The sequence below is a fragment of the Cynocephalus volans genome, chromosome 4 (genome assembly GCF_027409185.1).
Source record: "Cynocephalus volans isolate mCynVol1 chromosome 4, mCynVol1.pri, whole genome shotgun sequence".
Lineage (NCBI taxonomy): Eukaryota > Metazoa > Chordata > Mammalia > Dermoptera > Cynocephalidae > Cynocephalus > Cynocephalus volans.
This window is the reverse complement of record NC_084463.1, coordinates 40,886,464-40,905,961: the sequence shown is the minus strand read 5'-3', so window position 1 is coordinate 40,905,961 and position 19,498 is coordinate 40,886,464. Positions and strand designations below refer to the sequence as shown.

The 19,498-nt window shown below is 36.8% G+C and overlaps 1 protein-coding gene across 6 annotated transcripts in view; it reads right to left on the bottom strand.

The window, feature by feature from the left end:
* Window positions 1-252: 252 nt before the first annotated feature.
* The window catches only part of LOC134375060 (zinc finger protein 845-like), a 61,015-nt gene continuing 41,769 nt past the window's right edge, over window positions 253-19,498 (bottom strand). For 5 of the 6 annotated variants that reach the window (XM_063093203.1, XM_063093200.1, XM_063093201.1 and 2 more), the window contains 4 exons: window positions 17,362-17,419; window positions 7,230-7,356; window positions 6,876-6,968; window positions 253-4,576 (listed from right to left, as the gene is read on the bottom strand). In XM_063093203.1, coding sequence (XP_062949273.1) covers window positions 630-4,576; window positions 6,876-6,968; window positions 7,230-7,356; window positions 17,362-17,376 — 4,182 coding nt within the window. In that variant the 5' untranslated portion in view covers window positions 17,377-17,419 and the 3' untranslated portion in view covers window positions 253-629. The remainder of the gene's footprint in view (window positions 4,577-6,875; window positions 6,969-7,229; window positions 7,357-17,361; window positions 17,420-19,498) is intronic. The other variant, XM_063093202.1, reaches the window with a different exon arrangement.

The window sequence follows — 19,498 nt, the reverse complement described above, 5'->3', positions numbered from 1 at the left end:
CAGGATATCTCCAATGTGAGTTCTCAGATGTCTGCTGAGGTGTGACTTCTGACAGAAGAGGCTTCCACACTTGTTAGTCAGCCTTCCACATTCACAAAATTTACATCCAAGAATTCAACCAACTGCTGATTTAAAATGTGTGAAAACAGATAAAAAAATACTATAATAAAAATTATACAAATAACACACCCTAAGAACTACTCATACTTTTTGCATTTTATTCAGTATTATAAGTAAACTAGACATGTTAATTAAACAGCACAATGTTACAAAAATACTATGCCACATTATATAAGACTTAAGCATTCACAGCCTTTGGCATGACGGAGAAGTCCTGGAACCCATCCCCTGTGGTAACCACAAAGCAGCTGTACATTTATAGGCCATCACTTTTGTTTGTCTTCTCTGATGCTTACTCAGGTGTGATTTGTAGGGAAAAGTATTTTCACATACATTAAATCCATTGGTCTTTTCCTATGTGAATTTTCTCATGTCTACTGACATGTGACTTGCGGTATAAGATTTTCTACATGTGTTACATTCATATGACTTCTCACCTATGTGAATTCTCTGATGTGTACTGAGGTTTGACTTACAGTGAAAGGTATTTCCAGACTCACATTCATTTCTTATCTGTGAATTTTCTTATGTCTATTAAGATGTGATTTATAGTAGAAAAATTTTCTACATTCCTTACATTCATATGGTTTCTCACCTGTGTGAGTTCTCTGATGTACACTGAGATTTGACTTACAGGGAAAGGTTTTTCCACACTCATTACATTCATAGCGACTTTCTTCAGTGTGAATTCTCTTATGTCTATTGAGATGTGATTTATAGAAAAAAGATTTACTACATTCCTTACAGTCATATGGTTTCTCACCTGTGTGGATTCTCCGATGTGTACTGAGGATTGACTTCCGGTGAAAGGCTTTTCCACACTCATTACATTCATAGGGCTTCTCCCCTGTATGGATTCTCTGATGTGTACTGAGGATTGACTTATGGTGAAAGGTTTTTCCGCATTCATTACATTCATAGGGCTTCTCCCCTGTATGAATTCTCTGATGTATACTAAGGACTGACTTCAGGGGAAAGGTTTTTCCACACTCATTACATTCATAAGGCTTCTCCTTTGTGTGAATTACCTGATGCATGCTAAGGTTTGACTTCTGGTAAAAGGTTTTTCCACACTCAATGCATTTATAGGGCCTTTCACCTGTGTGAATTCTCTGATGCCTGCTGAGGTGTGACTTATAGTAAAAGGTTTTTCCACACTCACTACATTTATAGGGCCTTTCCCCTGTGTGAATTCTCTGATGCTTGCTGAGGTCTGACTTTCGGTGAAAGGCTTTTCCACACTCATTACATTCATAGAGCTTCCCCCTTGTATGAATTCTCTGATGTATACTAAGGACTGACTTCAGGGGAAAGGTTTTTCCACACTCACTACATTCATAAGGCTTCTCATTTATGTGAATTACCTGATGCATACTGAGGATTGACTTCTGGTGAAAGGTTTTTCCGCACTCATTGCATTTATAGGGGCTTTCACCTGAGTGAATTCTCTTATGTCTATTGAGATGTGATTTATAGAAGTAAGATTTTCTACATTCCTTACATTCATACAGTTTCTCACCTGTGTGAGTTCTCTGATGTGCACAGAGGTTTGACTTACAGGGAAAGGTTTTTCCACACTCATTACATTCATAGCGACTTTCTTCAGTGTGAATTCTCTTATGTCTATTGAGGTGTGATTTGTAGAAGAAAGATTTACTACATACCTTACATTCATATGGTTTCTCACCTGTGTGGATTCTCCGATGTGTACTGAGGATTGACTTCCGGTGAAAGGCTTTTCCACACTCATTACATTCATAGGGCTTCTCCCCTGTATGGATTCTCTGATGTGTACTGAGGATTGACTTATGGTGAAAGGCTTTTCCGCATTCATTACATTCATAGGGCTTCTCCCCTGTATGAATTCTCTGATGTATACTAAGGACTGACTTCAGGGGAAAGGTTTTTCCACACTCATTACATTCATAAGGCTTCTCCTTTGTGTGAATTACCTGATGCACGCTAAGGTTTGACTTCTGGTAAAAGGTTTTTCCACACTCATTGCATTTATAGGGCCTTTCACCTGTGTGAATTCTCTGATGCCTGCTGAGGTGTGACTTATAGTAAAAGGTTTTTCCACACTCACTACATTTATAGGGCCTTTCCCCTGTGTGAATTCTCTGATGCTTGCTGAGGTCTGACTTCCGGTAAAAGGTTTTTCCACACTCATTACATTCATAGCGACTTTCTTCAGTGTGAATTCTCTTAGGTCTATTGAGGTGTGATTTGTAGAAAAAAGATTTACCACGTTCCTTACAGTCATATGGTTTCTCACCTGTGTGGATTCTCTGATGTGTACTGAGGACTGACTTCCGGTGAAAGGCTTTTCCACACTCATTACATTCATAGGGCTTCTCCCCTGTATGAATTCTCTGATGTATACTAAGGATTGACTTCAGGAGAAAGGTTTTTCCACACTCATTACATTCATAAGGCTTCTCCTTTGTGTGAATTACCTGATGCATGCTAAGGTTTGACTTCTGGTAAAAGGTTTTTCCACACTCATTGCATTTATAGGGCCTTTCACCTGTGTGAATTCTTTGATGCCTGCTGAGGTGTGACTTATAGTAAAAGGTTTTTCCACACTCACTACATTTATAGGGCCTTTCCCCTGTGTGAATTCTCTGATGCTTGCTGAGGTCTGACTTCCGGTGAAAGGCTTTTCCACACTCATTACATTCATAGAGCTTCCCCCTTATATGAATTCTCTGATGTATACTAAGGACTGACTTCAGGGAAAAGGCTTTTCCACACTGATTACACTCATAGGGCTTCTCATTTGTGTGAATTACCTGATGCATACTGAGGATTGACTTCTGGTGAAAGGTTTTTCCGCACTCATTGCATTTATAGGGGCTTTCACCTGAGTGAATTCTCTTATGTCTATTGAGATGTGATTTATAGAAGTAAGATTTTCTACATTCCTTACATTCATACAGTTTCTCACCTGTGTGAGTTCTCTGATGTGCACAGAGGTTTGACTTACAAGGAAAGGTTGTTCCACACTCATTACATTCATAGCGACTTTCTTCAGTGTGAATTCTCTTATGTCTATTGAGGTGTGATTTGTAGAAGAAAGATTTACTACATACCTTACATTCATATGGTTTCTCACCTGTGTGGATTCTCCGATGTGTACTGAGGATTGACTTCCGGTGAAAGGCTTTTCCACACTCATTACATTCATAGGGCTTCTCCCCTGTATGGATTCTCTGATGTGTACTGAGGATTGACTTATGGTGAAAGGTTTTTCGGCATTCATTACATTCATAGGGCTTCTCCCCTGTATGAATTCTCTGATGTATACTAAGGACTGACTTCAGGGGAAAGGTTTTTCCACACTCATTACATTCATAAGGCTTCTCCTTTGTGTGAATTACCTGATGCACGCTAAGGTTTGACTTCTGGTAAAAGGTTTTTCCACACTCATTGCATTTATAGGGCCTTTCACCTGTGTGAATTCTCTGATGCCTGCTGAGGTGTGACTTATAGTAAAAGGTTTTTCCACACTCACTACATTTATAGGGCCTTTCCCCTGTGTGAATTCTCTGATGCTTGCTGAGGTCTGACTTCCGGTAAAAGGTTTTTCCACACTCATTACATTCATAGGACCTCTCCCCTGCATAAATTCTGTTATGTGTATGGTGGGCTGAGTTGTAGGAAAAAGATTTCCTACATTCATTACATTCATATGGTTTGGCACCTGTGTAAGTTCTCTGACGACTTCTGAAGAGTGAGTTCTGGTGAAAAGTTTTTCCACAGTCATTACATGTATAAAGCTTCTCCCCTGTATGTGTCCATTTGTGGACTGTAAGAGATAACTTCTTCATGAAGGATTTATCATATTCTTTACATTTGTAGGATTTTTCTGCTGTGTGTATTTGCTGATGTTTAGTGAGTTCAGACTTTTTATAGAATACTTTCCCACATACATCACATTGAAATGTTTTCCTCAATACCTGAGTTATCTCTTGGTCAAGGAGAGCTGAGTTATAAAAGGCTTTCCCACATTCATTGTATTTACAGGTAGTTTCTCCCAAATGAAGCTTCTCATGTGCCAATAATATTGGCTCTGTGTTGAAGGCTTTCCCTGGTTTACTATATTCAAAAGGGTACTGCCCAACTTGAATCTTGTTATTCTGACTAAGATGCTCACAGTGTGTGTGGGATTTCCCAGTTTTATTTTGGTCATCAGGTGTCTCTCCAGCATGCGTCTTATCAGGATTTCTAGGAGGAAGTGCATACTTACATACATTAAACTTCTCAATGTTAATTTCTGAAGAGTTTTCACTGTTTATAATCAGATTTGAAGTACAGTTTGAGCTCAAATTAAATGTTTTTTCCAACTTAACTCTCTCCTCAGTTGATGTTTTCCTGTCGGTGATTAAAACTTGCCACAAGTATTTACTGTGATTTTCTTGACTTTTCTCAATTTGATTATTGACTATATGGAGATCTAAAATGAGAAAAAAATCCATACCCATAAACCAACATAAGCATTGTCTATGAATGCACATGCAAAGATAAAAATGTTTCTTCCTATCCTAAAAATTTTTTAAATGAGTATTAGTTTTATAGGTTATATTAATATGTTTTCTAATGTTTAGTCATCTTTTCCTTTGCTTCTTTATTCATTTTTTATTTGCAAGAAAATATTTAGTAAAAATGTTCACCCACTGCTTAGTTGTAGTTTTCAAACAAGTGCTTATCATCAGCCAACTGTTTGCCCTGTTCTTTTTTATTTGCTTTATTCTTACAGCAACAGTGGGTGTCTTGTACTGCTTTTATTATTCCTATTGCACTCTGAAGGTGGCAAGGTTTTCTTGGATTATCTTCTTTAAGGTTCAGGAGCAAGCCAATTCTTTGTCCCTTAAATAAGGAATATGGTTTAGCTTCAGGATATTGCACCTACGTTTGTTTAGTGTTCACTCTTCTTTTGGAAAGAGCTATAAGCATATGGGGAGATTTCAAATTTTAAAAAATTCCCCACATTAGAAGAAGACAGCTTCATAAAAATTACTCATTTAAACTCACTTCCTATGCTCCTCAGAAATCTCCAGTCTTCCACCATCGGCAACCCCTTTTGGCTCGTCTAAAAGTTTTGGTTCTGCAACACAGGCTTTCTCTACCATTGCTGCAAAATGCAATTCTACCCCGCCTAAGATTAACTGGCACCCCCCTCCCCAATTTCTGTTGCACACACTTATCCTTTATAATTCACTGCTTCTGAAAGCATTTGTTCTATACATTGGAGTTTCATGTGTCTCCTAATTTCATAGAAAATAATGTCTTCGGCACATATTTTATTTCCTTTGTTGTTTTAAAATGATTTTAACAAGGAGAGAAAAATGCTAGTTTCAAACTACTCTCCAAAAGAAGTCTGAGCCCTCAACATAAAACTTTTGGTTCACTTGAACCTGGAACCAAGAATCTCCAGGTTCTCCTCCCAAGTCCATGACTAACACTTTCTATGCTCCTATGCTGGGTCTGCCTTAGCTTTATAATTTCTGATATGGCAGTACACAAGGCTCACCTCTAGAACTTTTTTCTTTTTCTTATCTACTCCCTAGGTGACTTCCTCTATAAGCATGACTTTTAAAATCAGCTTTAAGCCACTGATTTACAAGTGTGTACCTCCAAGAATGATGTCCACTCTCAAATTGACATTTTATATTCATCTATATATTATATGTCAAATTTTTGAAAACAGTTAAGTCAAACTGACAGTATGTAAAAGTTAAGCACTCAATAATCTTCCTTCTCCAAACATATTTTCTAAACCTCCCACTCTGGTTCAATATTCCTCATGATTCTAATATAACTACTTAACATACATACACACACACACATTTCTCTCTCATCAGAATGTAAACTGTATGAAAGAGGGATGTTATTTTGATAATTTTTGTTGTAAATACAACTATACAATAAAAAGTGCTTAAAATGTCCTCAAGATGTGGTTAAAAAATAAGTGTATGAATAAATGTCTGTGCTATAGTTCAAGTACCGCCCCTCACCCCTGAAGTTCATATTGAAGCTTCGTCATCATTGTGACAGTGCTGAGTGTGAAAAATCCAACTGTGGTATTTGAAAGGTGAGGCCTTTGTGAGGTGATTAAATAGTAAGGGCTCTGCCCCCATAAGAGGATTAATATATGGACTAATAAAAGCCCATGGATTAATGGGCTTGTGGTTTAATGGGGATTATCGGGTATTAGACTGGTGGCTTTATAAGAAGAGAAAGAAAGCATGTGAACATGCTTTTGTCACTGTCACCTTGTGATATTCTGTACCAACCCTATAATCTACTGAGAGTCCCTACCCATTGGAAGGTCCTCAATAGATGCAAATCCTCTATTTTGGACTTCTGGGGCTACAGAATTGTAAGGAATATTTTTTCCCTTATAAATTACCTCATTTCAAGTATTCAGTTTTAAGTGAAAAAACATGAATACAGTCTGGATTTAAATACTCATGAGAATGGAGAAAAATAGAGCAAACAAAAATATTGAGAAAGTGATCAGCAAAGAGAAATGTCTAAGAGGAGAAATGTAGGGATTAAATTATGGAAAGTATAAAAAAAATCAGAAAAATAAAAGGTAGGGGTACAGATGTGAGAACCCTCTTAGGAGGTTATACAATTGATTTGTTTAAGCCACACAGATCAGATGTTTTCAGGTCTGAAAAATAGCAAAAATATGGGCAAAAACAGCAAAGGGCTTTGCTCTTCCCAGCCTGTGCCCCGTATGCACTGACCTTGTAGGCTCTGGTTTGGGGCATTTTCTACCATCCATGCCTCTGCTTCTTGCTCTGATTTGAAGATCACATTGGGTTTGGTAATGTAGCATCCTGTTAATAAGATATACCACAGGAGTTTGCAAAACTGCTAAGTCAGGTTTTTAGAAGAATGAGAAGAGCTCAACTTTCAAAACTGTGCAGTAAAGGAGCCAATTTTAAGCATTCATTAGGGAGGGATGACTCTCACCTTCTCAATTAAACAGAAACTTACATAGCACTGAACCTTATAAAGGGTATAAATACAGATATTTCTGTATTTACCAACAAAGAAGAAAGTGTTGCTCCTGGAACTTACTGTGGAGTTCCACTCACCCAACAATACCAGGTTGCTGTAGGTCTCTAGCATCACATCCCTGTACAAAGTTCTCTGAGCATCATCCAGTTCCTGCCACTCTTCCCAGGTGAAGTCCACAGCCACATCCTCAAATGACACCAACCCCTGGAATGGCACATTTTGCTCAACTCAAGTCATCAGCCATTGATCACAAAACAGAAATCTTGGAGTTCACAATTCTCTGTGTGTGTGTCATATGTATTTTACATTAGATGCAGCTTCTTTGTACTTCATATGGTGGAAGAAATAAAAAATAACAGCAGTAATATTCTGCCACTGTTACAATTTGTTAATTGCAAAAAGAAAAAAAACACTATTACAAAACTTACCACAATCCTTGTTGCTATGGATAAAAGTATGAACAAAATTCTGCTTCTCCAAAGAAGCTTAGCATAAGGTATTTTACATACCTGGAATAATGTGTCAGAAGAATTAATTTAGACCCAAGATCAATACAAACTAGGGTTAGAAAGAATGAGAAAAAAACAGAACTATTTTGTTTTCAGTTTGCACTCCACTGAAATACCAAAGATGTTTACCTCTTCTATGCAAACCACGTGTTCTCATGAGTATGAGAAAAGAACAAAGGTTCAGTTGCAAGAGCACAAACAACACACACCACATGACTGGTACTACTGATGAGATAACCACAATTTGACCTTAATGAAATGGCAAAAAAAGTTATGCACTCATTGTTGATTTTTAATTACTTATAAATTAAAAGCATGTAATAAACATCTCCAAATTTTCTTCCTACATGCAAAAAGATTGCTTGTGTTTACCCAGGGAGCATACTGCCACTTCTCCAGCCACACAGTGTAAATAATGAGTTCCTGTAAGAACAGGTAAGTTACATGTACAGATTTACATTTTTATAGTCATCCTCTAGAAAGAGAGTGGAGAAGGTGCTGAAGGGAGAGTCAGAGATGAAGAAAACAGGGTAAAAGATGACCATCTATATCAGGACCCAGAGCAGTAAGCACACAAAATATGAAACTAACCCTTTAAAAGAGAAAAAGTAAAAGTAAAAGCAGAAACAGAATGTGGTCTTAATTTGCTGTATAGGGAATAAAAATAATTGTTTTACAACCAGTCTATCTAAAGGAGTGCAGCTTGTTAGGTACTGGCAACATACAGTAAAATTTGGAAAATGGAATAATATAATTGGAAAAAGTAACACACACTTGGACTCATTATATTTGAAATATCTATAGAAAGGCCCAAATGGCAATTGAATATATAATTCCAGAGAGATCTAAGCTGAAGATAAAAATTTGGGAAGTATCAGAATTTCAATTGTACCTTTGGTTATCAGAGTTAATAAACTTATCAGATTGAACAATACTACTACTAATAAAAAAAAAGCAGAAGCACAGAACCTGTGAAAACACTAATATTTAAAGATAGTAAGAGAGAAATAGACTGTGAAGACCAGAAAAGAATTTTCTGAGTTTATTCTATGAAAACAGGAAAGCTCAGTATTAAGAAGACTACCAATATAATTCATAACTTTCATAGTTATATGAAGGAAAATTCTTTGATCATCTACATAGACATTAAGAAGATGATTTTAGAAATACATTTCAGGTTTCTATTTCTGCACATAAAAAGCCTGAAAATCATCACTTGATCAAAACAATTATAATGCTGAAGAGACTGAAAGATCAATATCTCTTCTTGGAACTGTAAGAGAGAAAAGGACACAGGTCAGACCACTGCCCACAAGATTAGAGACAGGTAAACATACAGTGTTGTAGCTTATAGGTGCAGAGACTTACTACTGGAAACAGTCATACGAGCCAGTGTCAGAGCAGGAAAATCTGAACTGTGATTGAAAAATTGCTCAGGACTCAGTGTAGACATCTCTGAGGGTTAAAAACTCCAGGAGGACCCAGTCATAGGCAGATGTATTAGTCCATTTGCATTGTTTATAACAAAATACTTGAAACTGTCTCTTTATAAAGAAAAATGAAATTTATTGCTAAAGTTTCTGAGGCTGGGGAGTCCAAAGTCCTTCTGGTGGTGGTGACAGTGAAAATTGTCCCACACTGCAAGATGGTGGAAGCAGAGCAGGGAGAGTGAGTGAGTGATGGAGGGAGAGAGGGAGACTATAGAACATTTCTGCTATGGTCTGAACGTTGTACCTCCTCCCCTCAAATCAACATGTTGAAACCTAATTTCCAATGCACTAGATTTAAGAAGTGGGCCCTTGGGCAGGATGCTAAGATGATCAAAAAGGGAATTAAAAAAAAAATCTAAATAATTAGCTTAGGGCTCAAATGTATGATGTAGGCAGCATTCAACAAAGAATGGACATTGTAAGCAGAGAGACAAAAATTATGTACAACAAACAATCAAACCAAAACCAAAATCACAGATCAAAAATACTGTAACAGAAAGGAAGAGTGTCTTTGATGGGATTATGAATAGACTGAACACAGCTTAGAAAAAATCTCAGATTAAGGATACATCAATAGAAACTCCAAAAACTAATAACCAAAGGGAAAAAAGATGGAAAGGTAGAGAACATAATATCCAAGGACTGCGGCAAAACTTCAAAAGATGTACGAGTAATGAGAATACCAGAAAAGGGGGGGGGGAGAGAAAGAGAGAGAGAGAAACCAGAAGAACGTTTGAAACAACAATGTCTGAGAACTTCCACAAATGACGGTCAGACACTAAATCAATGATTTAGGAAGCTCAGAGAACACCGAGCATGGTAAGTACCAATTTTCTACACCTAGGCATATCATTTTCAAGCTACACAAAATCAAAGATAAAAGTCTGAAAGAAGCCAGAGTCGGGTAAAACCATCTTACGTATAGAGAAACAAAGATAAGAATTACATCCAACATCTGCTCAGAAACAATGCAAGCAAGAAGAGTGGAGTAAAATATTCAAAGTGTTGAGAGAAACTCACCAACCTAGAGTTCTGTACCCTGTGACATCATCCTTCAAAAGTGAAGGAGAAATAAAGATTTTCTAATGCAAACAAATATTAAGGAAATTTGTTGCCAGTATAACTGTCTTGCAAAAAATGTTAAAAGAATTTCTTTCAGAGAAGAAAAAATATATAGGTTAGAAAACTGGATCTACATAAAGAAAGGAGGAGCATAAAAGAACAAATAAGTAAGGCTAAGAAAAACTTGTTATTTTTCTTAATTGATCCAACTGATAACAGTTTGTATAACACAACTGTATGCAATTATGTATGCTTTAACACACACACACAAACACACATACATAGTTATGTAAGCTTGTACATAAGTAAAATGAAGTGATAATGATACACAGAAAACAGCAGGAAGGGAGAAAGAAATTAAGATTTTTTTATAAGCAAATCTCACTGCCCTGAACTGGTATAATGTCAATTGAAATAGAATTGGGTTAGTTATAAAAGTGTAGTTCAAAATATAGGGCAACTAGTAAAAAACTAACTAAATAAATAAGCATAAAAAGCACATTCTCAGAAATCAGAGAAAATGGAATCTCATAAAATGCTCAATTAACACCATAAAAGGCAGAAAAAGAGTGGATGATAAAATTAAGAGCATAGAAGAGGAGGAATAAATGCAAAATAGTAAAAAAAAAAAAGGTAGATATTAATCCAAATATATCAATGATCCCTTTGAATATTAAGAATCTGAATGAACTAATTAAAAGAGATTGCAAGAGAGGATCAAAATACAAGCACCAAGTATATGTTGTCTACAAGAAACACACAATAAATATAAAGGCAAACATGAATTCAAAGTAAATGGATAAAGAAAAATATACAACACTAACAACACTGACCAAAAGAAAGCAGAAGTAGCTATACTTACTTCAGATTCAGTAGACTTCAAAGCAAGAAGTTATCAGGGATAAAAAATGGCATTACATCAGGCTGTTGGAGTTAATTCTTCAAGAAGGCATCAGCTTTTAACATGTATGTGCCTAACAATAGACTGTCAAGCTATGTGAGACAAAAAAGAATAGAACTACAAAAAAAGAAAATAAAATCTGCCAACACATTTAAAAAAACTTCAACATCCTCTATCAAAAATAGATCAATCCAGAAGAAAATCAGTAAAGGCAGTTAAACTTAACAAGATCTCAATCTAATTGATATTTATTGACTACTTTATTGAAAAACAACAAATAGATATTATTCTCAAACTTACATATGACAATTACCAAGACAGAACACATTCTGGGCCATAAAACATACTTTAACAGATTTAAAATAATGGAAATTATACAATGTGTGCTCTGAGACTACAGTGAAATTAACCTGGAAATCAATAACAGAATGGTAACTGGAAGATCCCCAAATAGAGTGGCATTAAACAAAATGCTCTAAACAATACATAGGTCACTGAAAAAAGTTTAAAATAAATTTTGAAGTATGTAACTAAATGAAAATGAAAACAAGGATCATCAAAATTTATGAAATGCATGAAAAGCAGAGCTTTAAAGGAAATTTGTGGCATTGAATGCCTATATTAGGAGACAAGAAACATCTAAAATCAATCATCTTAGTTTATACCTTGGGAAACTAGAAATGGAACAGCAAACCAAACTCAAAGGAAGCAGAAGAAAAAAAAAAAAGAATTGGAGCAGAAATCAATAAATTAAAATAGAAAATCAATAGAGAAAATTAAAAACAAAAAATGGCTGTTTTTGTGAGATCAATAAAATTGATAAGCCTATAGACAGACTAAGAAAAAGAAATGCAAGACAAAAATTACTAATGTCAGAAATGAAAGTGAGGACCTCACTACAGATTCTGTGGACATTTAAAAAGGTCATAAAGAAATACTATGAACAACTCTGTGTGCACACATTTGATAACCTAGATGAAATGGACCAAGTTCTGTAACAAAACAATTTGCCAAAACTCCCACAAGAAGAAATATACTGTCTGAATAGGCCTATATCTATTGTGAGAATTAAGAAAATAATAACATTCAACACAGAGAGCACACAGCCCGGAGGTGTTCGCTGGTGAATCCAACCAAATATTTAAGGAAGAAATCATATCAATTACTTATGATCTATTTAGGAGGATAAAATAGATGGAATACTACCAAATCATTCTATGAGAACAGCATTACCTCAATATCAAAACTTAAAAAGACATTACAAGAACAGAAAACTATAAACCATTCTCTGTCAGGAGCATACATGCAAAACACCTAAAAAATACATGAGCAAACCTAATTCAACAATATGTATAAAGAATTATGAAACATGACAAAGTGAGTCTGAGTTTTATTCCAGGCACAGAAAGCTAGTTCAGCATTTAAATATCAACTAATGTAATCTATCACATTAACAGAGTAAAATAAAAATAACATGATTACAGCAATAAATGCAGAAAAAGCATTTGACAAAATAGTACACCCATTCATGATAAATACTCTCAGTAAACTAAAAATAGAGGGGGACTTCCTCAACTTGATAAAGACTATCTACAAAAAATTACAGCTAATGTCATAATTAATTGTGAAAAACTCAAAGCTTTCCTACAAAATCACGAACAAGGCAAGAATGTACTCTTTCACCCCTCCTCTCAATATTGTACTGAAAATATTAGCTAATGCAATAACATAACATGAAATATAAGGCATATAGATGAGAAATAAATAAAATTGTCTTTGTTCACAGATGATATGATAGTCTATGTAGAAAATTCAATGACAGACAAAAAAACTAAAACTAATAAGTGATTATGTCAACATTGAAGGATACAAAGTTAATATGCAAAATTCAATCACCTTTCTATGTTCCAGCAACAGCCAAGTGGAATTTGAAATGAAAAACCTAACACTATTTACATGAGCACCCCCAAAATTATACACTTGAAGTCATATATCTCATAAGGAATTAACACTCAGAATGCATACATACACTCCTACAACTCAACAACCAAAAAACAAATAATCTGAAAAATGGGCAAACGACTTGAACAGAAATTGCTCCAAAGATGATATACAAATGACTAACAAGCATATGAAAAGATGCTTAACATCACTAATCATTAGAGAAATGCAAATCAAAACCATATGAGATATCACTTTGCACCCAATAGAAAATAACAAGTGTTGACAAAATTGGAACCCTTGTAAACTGTTGGTGGAAATGTAAAATGGTGAACTCACTATAAAATATAGTAGAGTGGCTTTTTAAAAAATTAAAAATAGTATTACCATGTAATCCAGCAATCTGACTATGTATATATCCAACATAATTGATGGCAGTATCTCAAAAAGATATTTGTACACCTGTATTCATAGCAACATTATTCACTTAGCCAGGAGGTGGAACCAACCCAAATGTCCATAGACAATGTAATGGATAAAAAAAAATGTGGTGTTTACGTGCAAAGAAATAGTAGTGAGCCTTAAAAACAAAGGCAATCATGCAGAGTGAAAAAAGCCATTCAAAAATGACAAATATTGTATGTCCCCACTGAAAAGAAGTCAAATTTTTACAAACACAAAGTAGAATGGTGGTTGTCAGGGGTTGGAAGGAGGTAACTGAAAGTTGTCATTTAATGGGTATAGAGTTTCAGTTTTCCAAGATAAAAAAAGAGAGTTCTGCATATCTGCTGCACAACAGATCTAACACTAGGGTTAAGAAATGGTTGAGATGATAAATTTACATTACGTGTTTCTTACCAAAATTAAAAATAATTTAAATAATTATTTTATAGTCAATAGACGATCAAATTGAAACATTTAAAAAACCTTTGAGTAACCAAAAAGATGTTAGAAAAGCAAATGGACCAAAAGGCAATTGACGCAAAGAGAAAATAAGTAGCAAAATGGCAGACTTAAATCCAACCTTATAAATAACGTATTAATGATTATATATTAATAATGATAAATAGAATTGGGGTGAATATTCTATTTTAGACAGAGTAAGAACCAACTGTATGTAATCCATAGAGACGTACTTTAAATACAAAGATGCAATCAGAATTAAAGTTAAAAAAGAGAAAAATGGAAAAAGATATACTACACACACAGTAAGTATAAAATCTTAAGTGGAGGTATTAATACTAGCAAAAAGAGACTTAGGGCAATATATACTACCAGAAATAAAGAGAGCACTTTCATAATAATAAAAGGATCATACGTGAAGATGATGTAACAATTATAAACAAGCCTCAAAGTACAATCATGTGTTGCTGAATGACTGGGATGTATTTTGATAAATATGTCACTAGATGACTTCATTCTTGTATGAACATAACAGACTTACACAAACCCAGACAGTACAGCCTACTGTGCACCTAGGCTATATGCTATAGATTATTGGTCTGATCACCATAATATATGTGGTCCGTTGTTGACCAAAATGTGCTTACGAGGCACATGACTGTAACTGAAACAAAAAACAACAAAACTAATATGAGAAACTGAAAAATCCACAATCATACTGGAGAGTTAATAATCCCCTCTCAGTAACTGATGGAACAATCACATAAAAGTCAAAAAGAATACATATGACAAAATTTTACCTATGTGATAATGTGAAAATGTATATACATTTGATCTTTGTCCTCATCTCCTGGCATACAACTCATAAAATCATCAGAATCTCCAAACTGATAAGAATGTATTTTTCTATGCTAATGAGTTGCCTGATGGCTGGCTGCAACGACAGGATGAAGGATGGCTGTCAGAGAAACTTTGTAATTAGGGAGTTGGGATTTTCACCCCACCCCCAACCTCTGGGGAGGGTACAGGTCCTGAAGATCAAGTTGAGCACCATTGGCCAATGATTTAATCAACAATGCCTACATAGTGAGGCCTCCACAAAAACCAAAAGTCACAGGTTTAGGGGTGCTTCTGGACAGCTGAACTAATCCATATGCCCACGTTTTGTGCCAGGAAGATGGCATATGCCAACCCCAAGGGAATGAAAGCTCCTGCATCCCAGACCTTCCAGGCCTTGCCCTATGTGAGTGTATTCATTTGACTGTTTGTGTTTTTCAAACTTTCCTTCATAATAAACTGGCAAACAGAAGTACATTTCACTGAGTCTTTAAGCTGTTCTAGCAAGTTTATCTAGACTAAATAGAAAGAAGAATGTTGTGGGAATCCTGGTTGGTCAGAAGTCCTAGGGACCTGAACGTGTGACTGGCATCTGAAGTCTCCAGCAGCACCTACTGCCAGCCACCAGTGAGCCTTCTTAGACACCAGCCCAGTTGTGCTTTCACTGTTGGCATGAATCAAACCCAGTGTTTTGTAAGAAAATATATGTCTAAAGATATTTTCAGCACTCTAAGGACCTAGGATGTGACACAAACAGTGCCTGGTAAACAACAGAGCTTCTAAAGGCTTTGTTCCATAGCAGCCTTGGAGAAAGGGGAAGCCAGAACAAATGGCCTGTCTCAGAGAGTGTGTGGTTAGTTTGGTCTAATAAACTGGAGTACACAGGAAGTCCATGCTTTTTAAAGCAGTGATTACACTAAATCATTACTCTGATCAAAAGACCAGAGTTACATTTTTAAAAAAAATGAGGAAATGGAATCCCCAACTTAACATAAGAACAAAATAGACAAATGAAATTGGTCAAGAGCAAAGGCAGACAATTAAGAAAAATGGATATTGACAGAACAGCAAGAGCCCAGATGGCAAAGTAAAAAGGCATGAAAGATCTATCCAAGGGATCAAGTCTGATCCCTAATGAAATAACTAGAGCAGGTGGCCAATGAGAATAACTGACTGCTTAGACAGGTGTCTGCAGGGTGCTTCCCCTTCCCACCAACCCCGTCTGAAAGGATGTGCCCACATGTTCATGCCAATCTCCTCACTGTTAGCTGGGTGTATGTGGAGGGGCAGATGACAGTCACTAGGATCTCAATTAAGTTTTCAGGTAGTGGCATAATAAAAATATTTCTTGGCCTATTAAGAGGGACAAAGAATATTTTGCATGTAGTAGGAATTTATGGAAAACTACAGTTTATTGAAGATTGCTGAAAATTCTTACTTTTCCTCTTAATGATAGGTGAAATCTAATTGTCCTCCTTTGAATTTTGGCTGCTCTTGGTGACATGCTTGAGATGCTCTGCGGCTTCTAAGGGGAGATTTATAACTTTGAATAACGTGCTGCACATTTGCATGTACAGATGAACTGAGAGAAACATCCCTCTTAGAAGAAATCTAGAAATCTCCCCACTAGAAGGCACTGTCTCTGGAAGAGTTATTTAAGGACCTGTGGTTAACTCAAACCTATAGACAATCCAGGTTTTATGTATGAATAAAGTAATGCCTTCCACAAGCTGCCTGGAAGCACACTATATAAGAAACTCCAGAATGACCTCATTAAGAAGTTGTGCTTTAGCATTAGGTAACAGTTTTCACTGCAGAAAACTAAACGTGTTTACTTCCAGATCGGTAGTGAAAAACTTTACACTACATCACCTATGTGATCAATGAAGATGGTTTGTCGGACATTGGTGTCAGGATGTCTTTTTTTATTTTTTTTGACCGGTAAGGGGATTGCAACCCTTGGCATGATATGGTCTGCACCACGCTCAGACAGTGAGTGCACTGGCCCATCCCTATATAGGATCCAAACCTGTGGCCTCGGCGCTACAGTGCCGCAATCTCCCAAGTGAGCCATGGGGCTGGCCCAGGATGTCTTGATGTCCCATGAAAAACTAGCATACTCTCCTCTCAAATTCCATTCCAATCATGGAACAAATGAAGTTGCCGTTTTTATTTTTTCTTTTTGTGACCGGTAAGGGGATCGCAACCCTTGGCTTGATGTCGTCCGCACTCCGCGTTCAGCCAGTGAGCGCACCGGCCACCCTATATAGGACCCGAACCCGCGGCGGGAGTGCTGCTGCGCTCCCAGCGCCGCACTCTCCCGAGTGAGCCAAGGGGTTGGCCCTGAAGTTACCTTTTTGCCATGACATCAGAAACACCAGGGATAAACTCACACTTAAATTAGAAGACTCTAAGTTCTTATAACCTGCTATGTCTACAGGCCAACTTTATCTTCTTTATGCACATTTCCTTTAAGCCGAGTTTTACTTATTTAAACTTTTTCATTTTAACTCATGGAGACCATAAAACTCATAAAATACAATATAAAACAGAATAAACAACTCACGTAAGATTTATTCATTTTTTGTTGCTCTTGGAAATGCACAGAGTACTCTGGCACACAGCTGAAAAAGAAAGAAAAATGGAATGAATTAATGAGAGAACTACCTGGTGCTGAGAGAAAACCCTCAATTGCACCCTTGTCCTGGGACTGTACCAGCGGTAGCTGTCACTCAAAGCAACAGAGAAAATAAATAAATAATAAAATAAATATCTCTAGTATATTTAAAAAAAAAAAAAACATGGGAGATCAGTGTGGCTTAGTCCTAGATTCTTATAACCAAATCTCTGCACGTTAGCTAAAAAGGAAGGAAAAAAAAATAACCAGTCCACTTTTTCTTTCTTCTTTCTTCAGCCTTTTTCTTTCTATACAATCAACCTCCTTTGCTCAGCTCACTGTAAAACTTATCCTATTTTATGGAATGACATGTTGCATGATTGCAGAATCATAATGAAGTCAACTGAGATCTTTAAATTTGTTGTAATTTTGTTCTTTGAGAACCATTCTTTAATAAGTAACATTTCCTAGGCCCTTACCTATTCTTCTCAGTCAAACTCATCTCTTTTATGAAAGTTGGTCCAAAGCTCCCAATACTACCCAGTCTCAGACAGCTGTTGAATGAGAACATCTTAATCAGTCAATCAACTAGTGTGCACCCTAGGGACTAGGATGAATAATTGCATGTGCTGTGCAATGCTAGGACCGTGACCTTTCTGGAACTCTTCTGCCTCTGTTCTAAATTGCTACTGACAGGATTCAAACCATAGGGGTGTTTTTTCAGGGTGGATTCCTATTCATAGGGCACCCTCCTTCAAACTTTGTAAGACCTGCTTTATTCCAAAAAAAAAAAAAAAAAAACTACAGACCATCACTCAGTATCCCAATCTCCTCCCTAGAAGGCACTGTCTCTGGAAACTAGGTCATACAGAAACTTCTGTAAACTCAGAGCAGAAGTGCTAGGCAGGTTACACAGTGCAGGAGGGGAGCAGAAACTTCAGTAGCTGAAGAGACAGCAAGACAAACCACAAATACAACTGCCATATAGGAACACTCAGTGTGCACACACTTCACAATTATTTTTCTTGGAATTTGGGGACACTTCACTCATACTGTTAATCTGCTCAAATTATAGATGGGTAAACTAAATGTCAGATAGGCTAGTACCAAGCTCCGGTATGGAAGGGCTAGAATGTGGACTCACCGCACAACTTGCAGGCTCAGGCTGTCTGCACACACCTCCGCAACCGAGTCACAGAGCTTCTGGAAGTGCACACCCAGCCTTCTGGCAGTGGACCATCTTCTGACAAAGCAGTTACTGAAAGCACAGCCCAGGTTGCCGATTCCCTGGCTGGCCCATGTCTACACTCTTACTGAAGGTCAGGCTCACTTCAGACCCACCTGCGTTTTGGCAGCACCAAGTGCTGGGACACTCATCCTGCTCCCCAGGGTACCCTGAGGCCCATGGGGCTCCTCTTTCACCCTTGCCCCTCCCTTGAGGGTCACAGAACTTAATACCAGAATCTGAAAAGGAGCATGGGGACAGCCGCAGTGTCCAGAAATTCCAGGTGAAAGATGGCGGGACTGGGTGGGGACACGCATGCACGGAAGAAACCTGGAATAACGTTCCCGTAGTCCTGTGCTGATGACATCTTTGGAGGGTTAAACTACATTTCCCATAAGACTCTGTATTACTTCCATTAGATACCAATGGAGGAAATTCTTTTCCAGCAGGGAGTCCTGTTACCAGGAGACCATGGACCTGATGGATCAGGACTGGTCTCTATCCACGTGGCAGCGATGTGGGCTCCTGATTCTTTATTAAATTTTGGTTTGACAACCTAGGACATTGGGGGAATAATGGGGGAATTTAAATGTGGGCCAATTACATGATGATATTAATAATTATGTTTTGCTCTTATATTGCTGTAATAAAACCCATGTATAACTTTTTTCTTTTTACAGATGCATATTAAAGTTGAAAAAATATTTTATTTTACTTTAAATTTGTAAGCAAACAAGAAATGAATATGGTCGCTCTCTTCCAATCTATTAAAAGATGTTTGTTCTCATCCAATAAACTAATTTGTAAATCTTCAATTTTATTACAATTATATTACACAATTGGAAAAACTGCTGTTGTGTA